Source organism: Thermobia domestica, chromosome 5 (genome assembly GCF_964235325.1).
Source record: "Thermobia domestica chromosome 5, izTheDome1.hap1.1, whole genome shotgun sequence".
Classification (NCBI taxonomy): domain Eukaryota; kingdom Metazoa; phylum Arthropoda; class Insecta; order Zygentoma; family Lepismatidae; genus Thermobia; species Thermobia domestica.
In genome coordinates this window covers 1,574,078-1,592,374 of record NC_137458.1, presented here as the reverse complement: position 1 = coordinate 1,592,374, position 18,297 = coordinate 1,574,078, and the positions used below count along the sequence as shown (strand labels likewise).

The window sequence follows — 18,297 nt, the reverse complement described above, 5'->3', positions numbered from 1 at the left end:
TGAAGAGGTACCTTGGTAAAACAAATAGTAAGTTAAGGCACGTCTTAATATGTAACAATGTGCTCTGTCTTTGCATCTGTGATTCTCTTTGTTTTGGTTACGTTAGGTAAGGTTAGGTTAGGTTAGGTAAGGTAAGGTAAGGTAGTTAAATATTTCAACTCGTACGTGTACTGTCCTGTAAAGAGAATGAGCTCAAAGAATTCCTGGACTAAACTACCATAGTTTCAGGTGATGCTGGGAATATTTGTTATAATTACTGCGGAGGGCAAAGGATACCTACGTAATAACCAAGCTCGGGAATCGAACTTGGAATCCGTCCAGCGCATGTGCATTGAAAGCTTCGCCAATAACAACCTGAATGCATACAAAACTCTCCGCACACAAACGCTGTTACCATTGTTATGTGATTCAAACAAAACGAAATTTTGTTCCAATCTCACCACAAACAACCGCACAAAGCACAATATAGGAGTTATAATTGAATACGCTTTCAACATTTCAGTTCCGATTTAGTATCATTTTATTAACAATTAGAAGAGAAAACAACTGTCTTTGTAACAGTTTTTCCGATGAAGGTTATTTTATAAATCTATAGTTCCAGTCTCTGAGAGATAAGAAACAGTTGCGACTATGACCCCCGCTTAAATCGAAATATAAATATAAACTATCTCGAAGATGACAAAGGTAAGCACATCGTTATATAGGAAGAAAACTATTTGATTCGGTTGAAATTCATAATATTACGAAGCAATGAAGATACATTATCCTCTTAATTTTATGCCTTTTGTTTAGAATGATTGTTTAGAAAAATTAAAGATAGCAGTAGAGTACATGCAGTAAATGAATAGAACCAGTTACTTCTACTTAGGTCAGTTCCTCGTGGCTAAGTGGTTTGTGTACGCGTCTTTGGCGTAGGAGACCCGGGTTCGATTCCCGGCGTGAGCTAATATGGTTCGGATCCACATTAAATTGTATATCCACATCTTATATAGTCTCACTGCTGAAAGGGACGCCAAACTGAAAATCAAATAATTCTACCTAGGTATACGCAGACGATGGTAGACTTGACAGGAGATAATACAGAGTAATTAAGAAAATCGGCGTGAGAGAATCTCACAAACGGCGTGTAGGAAGATCAGTTTGGAAATTACTGTTTAAAAAAAAAAAAAAAAAAAATGGTTACAAACCGAAACTGATAACATCAACTTGAAAATCTGTATATTAATTTTGTGTGAATTATTATTCAGCTAAATAAAGTTGGACAAGGCATTACAGTTAATAATATATGTTAAGTTGTATTATAGCAACATAAATTATGTTATTATATTTTGTTATAACAACAGGATATTGCCGATGAAAGGTATTTTTGTAATGACGAAATACTAACACAGTTTAGAATGTTATTAATAGATTATAATGGTGAATCTTAATACAGGGTGTTGTAAAATCATCTGATTTCATAGTGTTACAGCTTGAAAAAACTATTCGTATTTTAATGAAATGCCTACAGTTCAAAAGAGGGTGTGTTCCAAGTTCCGTTTGGTTGGCGGATGATATAAGTAACATGCGGGAGTGACGCACACTAGTGACATTTCCCACCAACTATCAGTCAACTCGCTAGCTCCCCATCAGTGTTCAAAATGTGGAAAGAGGTCCGAGTATCGATTTATGTATGGTTTGTTGGCTTAAGAAGCCTCATTGAATATTTATGGACCGAAAATTTGATTCAACTACAAATATTTTGCATATTATAACAGATTTGTATTGTTTCTTCAAGCTAATGTAGCACTTGAAAATCGGATAATATGTGTACCCTATGTCTTTTGAACTATAAGAATTTTTATTCAAATACGATTAACTATTTTCAAGATATAACACTTTAAAATTGAATAAAGAATTTATAGGTACCCTGTGTAATCGAATAAACTAGTGCTTTGCGTAGTTTTGTTTATCTGAATGCAAATATCGTACACATAACCAACAAATTCAAGAAAATAATAACTAGATTAACGATGGAAAATGTATGTTGATACTCTATGTAAAATATTTCTTTCATTGCTACTATCATCGAAGAAATTGAAATCAAAAATTTGTAAAAGCGTAATTGTGTCCGTTGCACTGCATGATATAATGGTCATTAAGCTCACATAAAGAGACAGAAGTTGAGGGTTGTAGCAACAGAGAATCGAATAAATGAATGGAGATTACGCAGTGCGGAACCCAACAACCGAACATAATGCGGTTAGTAAGATTAAGACGTCTAAAAGGAGTGAAACACATCGCTGACGTAGAAAGAATGTATAGGGTTATAGATACAAGTTTGTAGGAAAGAGACCCTTGAGTATAGTGATAGTATTGTTTGTTGAAGTTTAGCGTTGATTTGAAAAAATGAAATAAAATCTTTAAGTTTTACGTCCCCCGCTTAGGCTAAAGGAGACGGTGATGATGAGTGATGAATGAAATGGTGGAATGAATAAAGTGGGAGGAAACGGGAGAACCCCGAGAAAACCCACACACAGGGTGTTTGTCCACCACAAAGTTCACTTGGCGGGGCTGGGATCGAACCCGGGACCCCAAGCTGAGGGGCGCGGTGGCTCAGTGTTAGAGCGTTCACCTCTGGTGCTTGGGGTCCCGGGTTCGATCCCAGCCCCCGCCAAGTGAACTTTGTGGTGGACAAACACCGCGCTCGTGGGTTTTCTCGGGGTTCTCCCGTTTCCTCCCACTTTCTTCATTCCACCATTTCACTCATGTCTCATCATCACCGTCTCCTTTAGCCTAACCGGCATAACCGTGGGACGTAAAACTTAAAGATTTCATTTTCCGGGACCCCAAGCACTGGAGGTGAATGCTTTACCACTGAGCCACCGCGGCCCCTAGCGTTCATTTGAGCGCCGATACTATATGAGACCTGGACCTACAGTTTAAGGGGAAATGCGAGCAGTGCCGTGCCATGGAAAATCAGTGCCCGGAGCGAGAGTATACAACGGCGCCCCCATACATATGAGAGGTTGACAAACCAGCCGCGAAGCGCCACCATGACTGGAGCGAAGCGTAAGAAAATTTTCAAAAATAAACCGTACTTTTCCTTAATTTTGAGCACTTTTTATTATTTTTTTCCCTTCCATTTTACATATGTGAACATGCATTTTTCTTAACATGAGTGACATTATAGGACCACTTCCTAAAGCAGGAAGAGGATTTAAGTACATACTAGTTTGTAGTGTTGACAGAACTAGGTAAATTAATACTTTATATGAGACCACAAGTAAGTCTCTTTTTCCCTCCCGAATTTTGTGCCCCCTTACTTCGGCGCCTGGGGCCGTCGCTCCGCTCGCCTCCTTCCCCCTGCGGCACGGCACTTAATCCGAGCCATCGTAATGGGTTGAGTGCTCTCCTACCGGAAATCGAACCCTGGACCAAAGGATAGCCTCTATAAGGGATTCCTTGGTTAGTTCGTTAAGGTTTAATGCCCATTTTCACCTCTGGGTCATTCCACGCCGAATCGTAACAGGGGTGTCACCCGACCATCACCGATTGCAATGAAATTTGGTATACAGTATCTTTAGACAAATATAAGAACCCGTATTTTTTATTTTGCCCATATTAGCTCTGGTTTGGTTTTGACAGCCTTCGAAAGAGAACTCTGCCCGACGATTTTGTGTATGCTGCGATTAATGAACGGCATGTCCCTCGGAACTTCAACTGAGCACCATAAGGCCACGTTTGACCCAAATGTATTCAGATTCATCAGACTAAATGGAAATTGCATGAGGAGTTTACAAATCAGGTCCAAAACGGCATAATTATATTTCCAAACCATGAAATTTAGTTTCAAAATGGCGGAATAGAATTTTTCGAAGGTACTTATTAAATTACGCATAACTTTTTTCTCTAAGAGGGGAATTCAATGAGTAAATGCCGGTTAAGGGAGTACATAATGCTCTATTAGGAGAATAAAAAATATCCGTGGGTTTTGGCTTGTAACAGCCTATAGAGCGCCTAAGTCAATTTATGACCTTAGGTTTAAGAGTACGGGCAATACACCATAGATATTACAAAATATTGCATTTCGTAAAAGAAGCACGGCACTTGGTAACTGGGGTAGTAGTTTCTAACAGAAACTATTTTATTACAGGCCCCATGAAAATATACCTTAAAAACCAAGATGGCGGCATTGCAAAATGGCGGCACATGGTAGCTAGTTTTACGTCATGCAAATACAAATTGATGTAGGGCCGTGTAACAAAATAGGCAACGTAAATATTCATGTGAACGCTATGAATACAAAATTACCAGACCACAAAGACATTGAGAATTCAAGATGGCGACATTGTTTGGGATCGTATGCACTGTATATTGCAATACAAGCGCTCATTGGTATTCGATTTTAGAGTGTCAGCTGACAGTAACGCCATTACATTGCTACTCAATTCAGCATAAGTTCTCCATTAATGCCCTATTGACCACGGTAAACTACAAATTGTCATTGTTAGCTCTACCAGATCAGTCACGAGCCGCAACTGCTGCCTAACTACGTACAAAACATTCAATTATCAAATTCATCTTGAAACCTAAAGTGTATCTTCTGAAGGTGTTATATTTAAATATTAATGTGAATACATATTTTTCTCTGCAGAAGTTGTATGCCTCTTCTTGGATTTGTAGTGTAGATATAAGGAAACCATTTGCATTACATGCTGACATTTGCAGAGGCCGCCATCTTGGATCCTACGGGAGTTTTCTTGTCCGATTTCGTTCTAAAATAACTTAGGAAAGTATGCTTTCTCAAGCGGTATACTTTTTTGCTAAATACAGTGAACATTTCTTTTGGAATTTGCAGTACATAGCTCCCAAAACAATAATTTAGGAAAGGTCGCCATCTTGAATTCTCAATATCTTTGTGGTCTGGTAATTTTGTATTCATAGCGTTCACATGAATATTTACGTTGCCTATTTTGTTACACGGCCCTACATCAATTTGTATTTGCATGACGTAAAACTAGCTACCATGTGCCGCCATTTTGCGATGCCGCCATCTTGGTTTTTAAGGTATATTTTCATGGGGCCTGTAATAAAATAGTTTCTGTTAGAAACTACTACCCCAGTTACCAAGTGCCGTGCTTCTTTTACGAAATGCAATATTTTGTAATATCTATGGTGTATTGCCCGTACTCTTAAACCTAAGGTCATAAATTGACTTAGGCGCTCTATAGGCTGTTACAAGCCAAAACCCACGGATATTTTTTATTCTCCTAATAGAGCATTATGTACTCCCTTAACCGGCATTTACTCATTGAATTCCCCTCTTAGAGAAAAAAGTTATGCGTAATTTAATAAGTACCTTCGAAAAATTCTATTCCGCCATTTTGAAACTAAATTTCATGGTTTGGAAATATAATTATGCCGTTTTGGACCTGATTTGTAAACTCCTCATGCAATTTCCATTTAGTCTGATGAATTTGAATACATTTGGGTCAAACGTGGCCTTATGGTGCTCAGTTGAAGTTCCGAGGGACATGCCGTTCATTAATCGCAGCATACACAAAATCGTCGGGCAGAGTTCTCTTTCGAAGGCTGTCAAAACCAAACCAGAGCTAATATGGGCAAAATAAAAAATACGGGTTCTTATATTTGTCTAAAGATACTGTATACCAAATTTCATTGCAATCGGAGGTGGTCGGGTGTAAAATTGCATTTTCGCTGTACGATTTGGCGTGGATTAGCCCCTCTGAGGCTGTATGAGATGGACCTTACTCTTTAAAGTGGAATCCAAGGCAAGTACCACTGCGGAAATCGAACCCCGGACCACGAATAGAAAGCACACGTGATAGCCACTGGTCACGAAGGAGCATGTAGACCGAGAAGAGAAGAGGGTAATATAAATATACATCAGGTTGTTCGTTACAGAAATCGTGACTAAGCGTAGAATGACATCCAATGGACCTTTTATTTCTACAGTGATTTTCTTCAGTAGTTTTTCGGATGCTCCCCTTTGTTAGTATTGGAGGTACAATCACACGAACTTATGTCCTCTTTAGTCCTATATCCTGAACGCTGTTGGAGGGTTTAGTGTCATATTTGACGGTGCTTTGTCCATCTTTCTGTCAAGATTCGGCGAATACGTACAGGGACCTTACTTTACGCTTTTAGTTAAGAGCTCATGCGATCCGGATTCCACGTTAAGCTGTAGGTCCTCATCTTATATAGGCTTGGTGTTGAACGGGATGCTAAAGTTTAAATCAAGCAACCAAACGTACTTTGCACACTCCCTATCCTTGCTCAGCTAGAGCCGGTGACGTAGTCGTGTAATCCACCACTCGTGGAGACAAGATAGGATGGTGGGGAACGGTTTTTTTGTGCATGATGGTCCGTGACCGTATTTCGTACCCCACGGTATTAATAGGCCTTATCCTTAAAAACTTCGGCGTTGCATAAGGACGCAAGACACCAAAGCTTAAAATGAAGTGTTCTTGTGTTTGAAGCAGTGTAATTAATAACACTGTTGAAGGGAAGCTTTCTGGTGTCCACTAATACACTAACTTTCACGCCGATTATTTCCGTAGTTGTCTTCATTAGCCGCAATGGCAGATTGTTTCTTTGCATGAAAGCGAAGGGTATAAATAATTATTCTATAGCTTCAATATTTTGTTTCTTTCAGTGGGAGTAGGGGAAGCGGCAAATTTCGCAGCGTATGCTTTCGCCCCGGCATCCTTAGTGACACCTCTCGGAGCTCTTAGTGTGTTGGTTTCGGCGGTGCTTTCATCTCGATTTCTAAATGAAAAGCTCAATTTACTTGGTAAGGTAAGAGAAACAATTTTTATATATGTAGAAAAAGGTAAAAATGCAAGTAAAAGATCTTTTATATCTATTTAGTGCTAAGTATTTTTCTCTGTGTTTCATACGAAAAGCAGCTACCGTAAATATTCATAGCCTTGATACTTAAAAAATGTAGAAATGAAAAGTGAAGGATCGCAATTATTGCTTTCATATGCTTTCTAGTCTCAACTCCAGTAGAATATTGAAACTTCATATATCTACTTGTTTTAATAGGATGCATATTCAGTATTCATTAAAAATTACTTACCCAAAGGCACTCGTTTCGACAAACAGTATTGCCTTCTTCAGCTTGTATCCTTTCAAGAGAACTAATCTTGTTAGTGAATTATTTACTTTTCTTACTTCCAATAGTTCCTCATGAGCACCACCCTGTGTCTTATGTAGTTGATTACGTTTACAATTAGTTAATTTTGGGTGCTTGTAGTGTATGTCTTTAATGAATATCCATTTCCGAATATTTGCTAGGAGAGCATTGTCAAGAGTCAAAAGGTGCACTCAAAGAATATGTATACATGGATGAGAGATAGCCAAAACACTAGTAAAAGTCTGTGACCCTTCGCTCTTGTTCACATGATAGCAGATTATGATGGCGTTATAGGGTCAGGCCAAATTAGCAGTAACTTTAGTAAAGTTAGTAGTGTTAGTAATCTTAATTATGAAAACAAGTTATTGTATCCACGCACAGAAAACAATTGAGTAAACGATGTAACTACAGAAAATGGCCAAAAGGTAGAACGACGGAAGAGAACGCGAAAAATATTATCCAGTGATTTTTTATGGTAGGGGATACCGATACTACTAAATGTTCAAACACCCGTGAAACGCTAACAAATTCAAAAACAAAATTTACGTATGACAGAAGAAACTTAAAGAAACAAAATACTACACATGTATCGATAGGTAGTATTAATATTTTTCATCAAAATGTTCAAGGTCTCAATAAAGTAAAAATTAACATGCTGGAGGTACTACTTCACTGAATTAGATAATATACATGTAATCTGTATAACGGAACATTGGTTAAAATTAGATGAAATAGAATATTATAAAATCCATAACTATACAGTAGTAGAGTGGTACTGTAGAACGGGTACCCAAAGAGGGGGAGTTGCGATATATATTAAAACAGGGGATTAGAGACAAATATATGTAAAAATTTTAATTACCTCAACACCGAAAAAGACTTTGAGTCCTGTATAATGGAGTTACCAAAACAAAAACTATTTATCATTTGTATTTACAGAACCCCAAATAGTAATATTAAAGTATTAGCACACAATTTAGATGAGATACTGAAAAAATTAACTACCCCAGGTAATAAAGTAGTAGTAATAGGTGACCTGAATGTTAATTTTTTGTCAAGCGAAATCGATAAAAACGTACAGGTTCTTATTGATTCATACAACTTAACGCCAGTAGTTAGGGAACCCACCAGAATAACACCAACAACAAAAAGCGCAATAGACCAAATGCTCCTAAACAAAGATGTCTTAGAATATTCCGTGAAAGTTTTCAATACCGGATTTTCCAACCATGAAGCTCAAATTTTTACTATTCTAAATGTAACCAGTAGCAATATAAATAGAATATCGAAAACTATCACTAAAAGAAATTTTAGTGCAGACAATGTGGTCTACTTCAACTATCTCTTAAGCGGTGAAACATGGGAGGATATCTACAAGCAAACTACAGTAGATAAAGCCTGGGAATATTTCCTTAACATATATAGTAACTATTTTAATGCAGCATTCCCGACTACCACTCGTAAAATTTACACACATAAGACAAAGTCGTGGATAACTTCAGGAATAAAGAAATCCAGCAAAACAATTAGAGAGTTGACACAAAGAGTCAAACAAGAGTTATCGAACCCGGAACTTAATAGATATTACGCGAATTACAAGCGCATATATAAACGTGTAATAAAAATGGCTAAAAGACTGGAATATGACAAACAAATTGAGCGTTCAAAAAATAAATCAAAAACACTTTGGAAAATAGTAAAGAGTGAAACAAACAATAAAGCATCTTCTAGGGAGATAGGAAACATTGAATTGAATCATGTAGATACTACAATAACTGACCCAGTATTAGTTGCTAATATTATGAACAACTATTTTACTGAAATCGGAAATAAAAGTGTAACGGGTACTAAATTCGAAAAAAAATCTACGGAAGATAGGCTACAAAAAACGATGTTCCTTCAGCCAATGATACCTAACGAAGTTGCTCAAATAATTTCAAAGCAAAAAGACAAATGGTCAGTAGGTTTTGATAACATTCCAGTGACAATAGTGAAGAAAAGTTCCGCTTATATAGAGGAACCTTTGACATATCTTATAAATCTTTCCTTTTCATCAGGACAGTTTCCTCAAAAATTAAAATTAGCACGAATTAAACCAATTCATAAAAAAGATGATAGGTATAAGGTAGAAAACTATAGACCCATTGTCTTACTTTCGCCCTTCGCAAAAACGTATAGTAAGCTTCTTAGAAAAATATAATATAATAGATATTGCTCAAAATGGTTTCCAACGCAAAAAGTCAACTGAGACGGCGATATTTAATTATCTCGATTATATTCGGGATGCATTAGACGACAGGAAAAAATGTACTGGCATTTTTCTTGACTTAACTAAGGCATTCGACCTTGTTTCGCATCAAATACTCCTCGAAAAACTAAACAATATCGGTGTAAGAGGAGTTGTAAATAAATGGTTCCAAAGCTATTTAGAAGATAGAAATCAAGCCGTAGAAATTGATTACACGGATCAGCGGGGTACAAGTTTCAAATATACCTCTGACATCAAACCAATAAAATGCGGGGTGCCACAAGGCTCTATTTTAGGTCCTACTCTCTTTATAATTTTCATCAATGATTTTCCAGCTTACATAAAAACAGCCAAACCAACCATGTTTGCTGACGATACAAGTCTAGCCATTATTGAATACACTGACAGTAAAATGAAAGTTAGTATCGAACAAACAATAGAAGAATTAAACTCATGGCTTGAAAATAATAATTTAAAATTAAATACCGATAAAACTACAGTAATAAACTTTCATCACTCTCGAAATACAATAATCCAATCATATCTATTAAAAATAAATTTATAGATAACGTTAAAGCAACGAAATTTCTAGGACTCTGGGTAAGTGATACACTAACGTGGGATAGGCACGTATCTGTACTCCAAAAGAAACTTTGTAAAGTGCACTATGCTTTATAAAGTGTGAAGACATCATTCAACATATCAGCCTTAAAAGTAATTTATCATAGTCAGTTTGAGAGTCTACTTACGTATGGAATAGTACACTGGGGAAACGCAGCAGAAAGTAAGACAATTTTTAAGATTCAAAAAAGAAAAGAAATGAAATGAAATCTTTGAGTTTTACGTCCCACGGTTATGCCGAGATTCAAAAAAGAGTACTGAGAACAATGAAAGGTACAAAATCAAGAGTATCATGCAAAAGAATATTCCGTGAGCTTAAAATTCTCCCACTGCCTTGCCTTTATATATTACGAACGGCAATCTTTATAAGAAAATACCTGAAACCGTCTCTTAAATGCAACAGTGACATTCATACATACAATACCAGAAACAAAAGCGATTTTGCAATTCCCATTCATAATACAGCACTTTACCAAAAAGGTCCAAAATATACAGGAATACAAATTTATAACAGCTTACCCATCAACATAAAAAACTCAGAATCTGATCACCTCTTTAAACAAAGACTAACAAAGTACCTACAAGAGCACTGCTTTTATACTGTCTCGGAATTTTATGAACATGCTCAAGCTAGAAACTTGTAGTTGTATGAATCAATAGTAAGGTATTTTATTTTATTATTACATGAGTAGTCACATTTATTTATATATTATTATAATCAAATATCTTGAATACGTGTTTCCTAAATACTAAATGAAGATAGCATAATGTAAAGAACAAACTATAGATTTTCGCACTATGAATAAAACCAGGTAGATGAATAGATAAGGTATGGTATTTCTATGTATATATATGTATCATGTTGTAAGACTAATGTGATGTATAAGGTAGTGTAGTAGTAGTTTATTATATAGACAATAATAGAATTTGACATGTTCTATACCGCATGTACAAATGTACAATACTGTGGTCTCTTGAACGCAAAATAAATAAATAAATAAATAAATCACCTTTAATGGATTCATTTCTTCTAAGTTGTTGAATTTATGTTTTCGTCTTGATAAAACGGGACTTTTCACCGCAAAATTTCGGAATTTAAACTTTGAATATGCCACTCGAATTTAAAGGACATGTCAAGAAAGTGATAACTACGTTCGGACGTCTGTCTTATTTGGCAGTTTCAACATAAAAATTCAACGATTTGTGATAAAATTGTAATCCACATTAGCGAATATCGTCGATGATTGAAAAAAAAAATCATGTTTGTGAATCGTCGACTGGCAGACACTAATACATCTATTTTTCTTGTATTTTAAGGCAAAATGAGATTTCAGTGTAATTTAATTACAAGGTAACCAGGAAAATTCTTGCCATTTTGGGGGTCCCATTAATCATGCACATACAGAAAGGAAACAAAATTACTTACGTATCTGCTAAGCGAGTGGGAATTAATCTGACCATCGCCCTAAGTAATACAGGCATGTTGCGCACATACAGCAGTCCTAGCTCGTCCAGTGTCGAAGAGAAATTGAGGTATCAAAGTAGCTTGTTCGTGTGCTTATTGTATAACTTTAAAACGGGCCTTCAGCTGCCGCATAAGCCATGCGTTTGGAGAGAATGCCATGAACGAATGCACTGCCAGGCATTGGTTCTAGAAATTCCGTTTGGGAGATGTGAACCTTTTCGAATGACCTCGCAGTAGACGACGACATATGTTGGATGATGAGGCCCTGAAAGCAGCCATCGAGGATGACAGAGATCTAACGTGTGATGGACTTGCAGAAAGATTCCATGTTTCCGCTGAAATAGTCAGTCTGCACTTGAATGGGACAGGAAGTTATACAAGTTAAGTAGTTAGCCCACACATTGTCGGTAGCCAATAAGGAATAACGAATGACAGTCTGTTTGTCCTTACTTACTCGGGGGGAACTGAACACACCCATCTTTGATCGCTTGCTCATTGGTGGCGAAAATTGGGTCCTCTATGACACTACAAAGCATACCAGACGGTTGTCGCCACGTGACCCTGTTCCTTACACTTTAAGACCATCTCTGGACCCACAAAAGGTTATGCTATCTGTATGGTGGAATTGTCTGCAACTGGTACATTACGAGTTCCTTCCACCTGGTCGGACAACCACTGCTGACCTCTGCTTCTGAGCAACTTGCAAAGGGTGCTCAGTGCATTGCGGCGGGAGCACTGTGCACCTGGCATTGGTGAATCTCAAGGGTATGCTGTTCCTGCACAACAATGCCAAGCCACATGTGACAAAGATGACCCAGGAGACCCTTCAGCAACTTGGCTGGAAAAGACTGCGATGTATCATATTCACCTGACCTTGCGTCAACGGATTACCACCTGTTTCATTCCCTCGACAGCCACCTCCGTGGGGGATCCTTCGTAAATGAGGGAGACCTCCGCCGAGTTTTATCACCAGGGGCATTGTGCAGCTAAAGGAACTTTGGCAAAGTTGTTGGATGATGATGGAGTTTACTTCGAAGTCTAAAGGTACGTACCGTCCACTGTATTTCTCTTTGTTTATCATTGCTCTAGAACGGCAAGAACTTTTTTTGGCTACCTTGTAAATTAATACTTTTATATTTCTCTGAGTGTTGAAGATCGAGGACTCATATTTTATTGCGGATGATGGGCATTATATGCTACGTACTACTTTAATATACCAATCACTTAATTTCTCGAAGGGGCCGCGGTGTCTCAGTGGTAGAGCGTTCACCTCTGGTGCTTGGGGTCCCGGGTTCAATCCCAGCCCCCGCCAAGTGAACTTTGTGGTGGACAAACACCGTGCGCGTGGGTTTTCTCGGGGTTCTCCCGTTTCCCCCCACTTTCTTAATTCCACCATTTCATTCATTATTCATCATCACCGTCTCCTTTAGCCTAACCGGCATAAGCGTGGGACGTAAAACTCAAAGATTTCATTTCATATTTTAATTTCTCGAAGAGGAATTAATTGCTATGTTATCCATCTTCTCATTTGGGAAAAACTAGTTGCCCAAAGCTCAAAGCTTGTATAATAAATCCAGAAATATAAAGGTGTATTCAAAAAAAGGAATTACGCCAGGTTATTACATATTTCAAATCGATATATATATATATATGTTAGATGAAACTCACCGTCTCAGTACTACTATATTGCTGCAGTTTCACAAACATTCGTAAATATCCAAATTTCGGAGGCCTCTACAACAATATTACCAGAACTTAGACGGACGTATCGAGGCACGGTAGTTGCCCCGCCTAGCATAATCTTTAACGCTCTCGCCTTTGGTGCGAGCGGTTCCGAATCGGTCCTGTTCACTCGATCGAAAATGTGTAACAGCTTTTTCCGTCAACCATCCTGCCTGAGGTTTATCCAAGTTTTTCCTAATTTCCACCGAGCAAATGTTGGAATGGGTACCTTACATAATGGTCCCAGGCCGTTTGCTTTCTTCCTTCTCAATTCCCCGGGCGGCAGTGTTGTGATCACCGAGGGACGTCATCCCTCCTATATGTGATGGGCTAATATGACCATAAGTGTCGAAAGCCCAGAAATCTAATTCCTATCTCGAGTTTTCTAGTGGATAAGCGGTTAGCGTACACGCCTTCGGCGTGGGAGGCTTGGGTCCGATTCCCGGTGGGAGCTCATGTTGTTTCGATCCCATGTTAAGCTGTAAGTCCACGTTTCATATAGCCTCGCTGCTGAAAAGAACTCAAAATCAAAATTCTAATCCTAAGTATCAATGCACGGGAGGTTTTGAAGTTCCTAGTCTTTTGTAGGCAGTAACACTTCAACAATGACATTCTAATTATGTGGCTTTGTCGGAGAGAAATTGATAGGAATTATTTTTAGGAGGCATATATATTTTACTTATATATAGTATTTATTGTATGAAATTTCTAGTTTAACATACCCTGATTATGCTCTTTAAGCTAAAGAAGACGGACAATTTATAAAAGTAAATGATTATGTAAAAATTGGTGGAATGAGAATGTAGGAGGAAATGGGAGAACTCCGAGAAAACCCACAGAGACGATGTTGTTTAGGACAATCTTACAGGAATCTACTCAGGAAACTCTCGCACCAGATTGAAGATCTCTTTCACTGAGTCACCATGCGCACAATATTTATTGTTTTCTTACATACCATATAGGAACTGTAGCTGATAAGTCTACAGTCTACCTAGGAAGAAATGTGAGATTTAAACTCAATTCTTCTGAGGAAAGTGCAAATAATTTGAGGGCGATCATTAGCACCACGTAGTTTGGTATCACAAAACATCAGTCGAGGTGGCAAAAATAAAAAAAAAATGAAATATTTCAGTTTTACGTCCCACGGTTATGCCGGCTAGGTTAAAGGAGATGGTGATGATGAGTAATGAATGAAATGGTGGAATGAAGAAAGTGGGAGGAAACGGGAGAACCCCGAGAAAACTCACGGTTTTTGTCCACCACGAAGTTCACTTGGCGCGAGCAGAGTTTAAACCCGGGACCCCATGCACCAGAGGCGAACGCTCTACCACTGAGCCACCGTGGCCCCCTCAGTCGAGGTGGCATCGTGGACGAGTGAGAAACCTGTTGGTGAACGCGCTGTGGTCCACTACCTGTCAAGGGAAGTCGGCAAATGAAATTTTCGAGAACATGCTAGCTACATTGAGAAACAATGCTTCGTCGAAGCAAAGGTCGAAAGGAGGGTGGCAGAACATCATTGTGATGAGATCCGTACCAGCTTCCCAAAACAGTGACAGCAGACAAGTTCATGATAATTATGCATGGTATCGTTCTGAATGATCGCCATGAGACTATCAAAACTCTATCCGAGCATATGAGAATATCCATGACGTCCTGCTCATGAGAAAGCTCTCCGTACGGATTGTTCCACAAAATCTCATTGTCGATCAGAAGCGATACCAAGTTTAGTTTTAGAGTGAAATGACTTTACGTTAAAATGTGGCTACTATATTCTGGTACCCAGTCTTACTAATACGTATTTCTAATCCAATTTCTGATCGGTTAATTTTTATTTTGCTTCTTTTCTCACAGTACACATACAATTCTTGAAATTATTTTACTCTTTGTCAATAGGGCTTTGGTCATTCCAATAACACTGTTCAACAAATTTTGATCGAAAGTATGTAAATTCTTTGAAATTGCGATTTTTACATTCATTAAGCATAATATGAAAGGAAATGATAATAGAAGAATTTTCTTAGCTCAGGTTGTGAAAAAAACGCCCTTGTACAACAGTAGCTGTATATATACAAATGTATTCATATTTATAGAACATTTAAGCAAAATCCTTGTAAAAACCTACATTTCACTTTTTTATCTATTTCACTGTGATTTGATAAGCTGGGGAGTTAAGAAGTACCCTAACCTATAGCTTTCTATACCCCTGTACTTCCTTTTTCAAAATTGCGCAAATACCAGTTTAACAGCGATACAGAAAATAAAGTAACCGTGGTCAAGTTAAAAATTAACAATTCCGTAATAAAAATCAGTATTAACATCAAAACATGAAAAATATGTACAAATATCTTTTTGTGCAAGAACTACACTGCAATGTAGACAAAAGTTTCAAGTCATCCCTTGTACAGGATTATGTTTATTTTATTTTGAGCGTCTTCGCTTGGCTTGCCTTTTGTAGGTTACATCTGGATCATCCCTTGCAATAGTCCAACAGTAGTCGGCCAATATGTTAGAACTCCACTTTCCCTCGTATCTCTTCTCCATGGCTGCAATATCTTGATGGAAACGCTCACCATGTTCGTCACTTACTGCTCCACAATCTTCGGGAAAGAACTCTAGATGTGAATGAAGAAAGTGGAGTTTCAGAGACATATTGCAACCAAGATTTTCGTAGCACAATAACAACTTCGCCACCAGTTGTTTGTAATTTGTTGCTCGGTGTCTTCCCAAGAACTGTGAACAAACATTCTTCAAGCTTTCCCACGCAGCTTTCTCCTCACCTTGGAGAATTTCGTCGAACTTGTGATCTTTGAATAGTTGTCTAATCTGTGGCCCTATGAAAACACCCTCTTTAACTTTGGCATCACTTAATCGAGGGAATTGTCCTCTTAGGTACTTATAAGCCTCATCCTCTTGGTTCATGCTCTTAACAAAACTTTTCATAAGACCTAATTTAATATGTAGAGGGGGAAGCAAAATTCGGTTACGATCTACCAGTGGTTCATGCTGCACATTTTTCACTCCCGGTTGAAGAGTTTCTCTGGTACTCCAATCACTTTTGCGGTAATGAGATCCACGATCTCTACTGTCCCATTCACATATAAAGCAACAATACTTTGTATACCCTAACTGCATACCTAGCAACAGTGCTATTACTTTAAGGTCACCACAAATGAGCCACTGAAAATCGTAATATTTAATGGCTTGAAGTAAACGTTTCAAGTTTTCATAAGATTCCTTCATATGAACTGCGTAACCTACAGGAATTGAAGGAAGTTCATTTCCAATATGTAAAAGCACTACCTTTAAACTCACCTTCGACGAATCTATAAAGAGCCTCCACTCCGTAGGTTCGTAATTAATTTTAAGTGCCCTCATGAGACCATTTACATCTGTACATGCTACAAGTGTGTCTTCCATAGTAAAAAATGAAGTGAACATCTTCTCCCTATTCCGATACACTGAAATATTTACTTTTTCCTGCAATAAATTCCATTGCTTTAAGCGTGACGCTAAAATTTCGGCTTTGCTTTTCGAGAGGTCCAAGTCTCTGATTAGATCACTTAGTTTTTCTTGAGTAAGTCTATGTGGTTCACATGGAGGTTCTTCTACAACAAACGTAGGGTCCTTCGAAGTACTTGATTCAGGAGCTTCAACTTCTTGATCATCATCAGAAAAAAGATCGTATTCTTTAGGTGGGTCAGGAACAGGTAGTCTTTCTCCATGTGGAACAGGGCGCATTGCAGAAGGAATGTTAGGATAGATCAAGGCCCGCTTCTTCTTCGTGGAAATTCCCTTCTTGACGGAAGGAACCATACAAAAATAACAGTCTCTGATGTGGTCGCTTGGTTCCCTCCAAATCATGGGCACTGCAAAAGGCATTGAGCGCCCCTTCCCATTAATCCAATTTCTTAGATTGCTGGCACAAGTGTTACACACAATGTGGGGTGCCCAAGATTTATCTTGGTCTCCAATTTTACAACCAAAGTAATATTGATAGGCTTTTCTTATTAGTGGTGTTATAGTCTGCTTTTGTGAGGAAAATGTCACTTCCCCACACACGTAGCAGAAGCTATCCGCACTGTTTACACAATTTCGCGGCATTTTTGTTTATTGAAATCCTCAAAATGTCACTTGAAATAGTTCCGACAACTATTTAAAAACATACATTCGAAATACCAGTATTTTTGCGTACTTGTAGTTGTATGTTGCCGGATCAGTGTAACATTTTACCCCAAACGAAGCGTTATTATTAGACATGCCTGTAAAACGAAAAGTAGAGCTAATATTCGAAAATAACTTTCAAATTCGTGATCAGCACCACAAAATCAAGAAGAATTAGCTGATCTTGTTCAATTTACATTTTCGTTGTTGAACAGTGTAATTAAAATCCAATAACGATTCTTGAGTTGAGTTGATTTTGAGTTGAGCGTCCCTTTCAGCAGCGAGGGGGCGGAACTGTATGAGATGGGACCTATTTATCAACGTGGAATTCGAACCACATGAGCTTCTGCCGGGAATTGAACCCGGGTCTCTGTAACAGCCACGAAGGAGCTCAATAACGATTTTTCCAAACAGTATTTCCACTTAGCTCAAATTCCAAACTGTTTATCTCAAAATCAAAGTATAAAACTTAGCAACTAATTCTCAGAGCGTCTGTCATCAACTAGATATTCGGCCATAACTCAAACTTACTCCCAACAGAGGCCCACTTGACCCGTATTGGTGCTGACACAAACAGCTTTGTGAATTGCTGCAGACATAGGTTCATTATTTCGTCCCGGAATTGAAGGAACAGTTGAAGCAATTGAAACATGACTCATCATCACGATCCAAGAAATTTCGTGAGTAACCAATAGGAGGGAAGGTAATGACATCCGTTTTTTGATATATGCACAGGAAATAATGTTGTGTGACTTCATTAAATAAAAAGCCAAATAATCAATGCACAGTAATACTGCAATCGGAAGCTGCAGTTGCCATAAAGACATCTGACATTGAAAAATGGCATCATCTTAACAAAGACAATATGCTATGTAACACAGTCCGTGTCCCTCTTCAGTAAATTCACGGCTGTGGCTTAGAATTGTTACCGCACCGAAC

The 18,297-nt window shown here is 38.1% G+C and overlaps 1 protein-coding gene across 2 annotated transcripts in view; it reads left to right on the top strand.

Moving 5' to 3' along the window:
* spict (magnesium transporter spict) overlaps positions 1-18,297 on the top strand; it is a 50,414-nt gene that overhangs the window by 11,533 nt on the left and 20,584 nt on the right. For both annotated transcript variants that reach the window (XM_081758096.1, XM_081758097.1), the window contains exon 4: positions 6,659-6,801. In XM_081758096.1, coding sequence (XP_081614222.1) covers positions 6,659-6,801 — 143 coding nt within the window. The remainder of the gene's footprint in view (positions 1-6,658; positions 6,802-18,297) is intronic.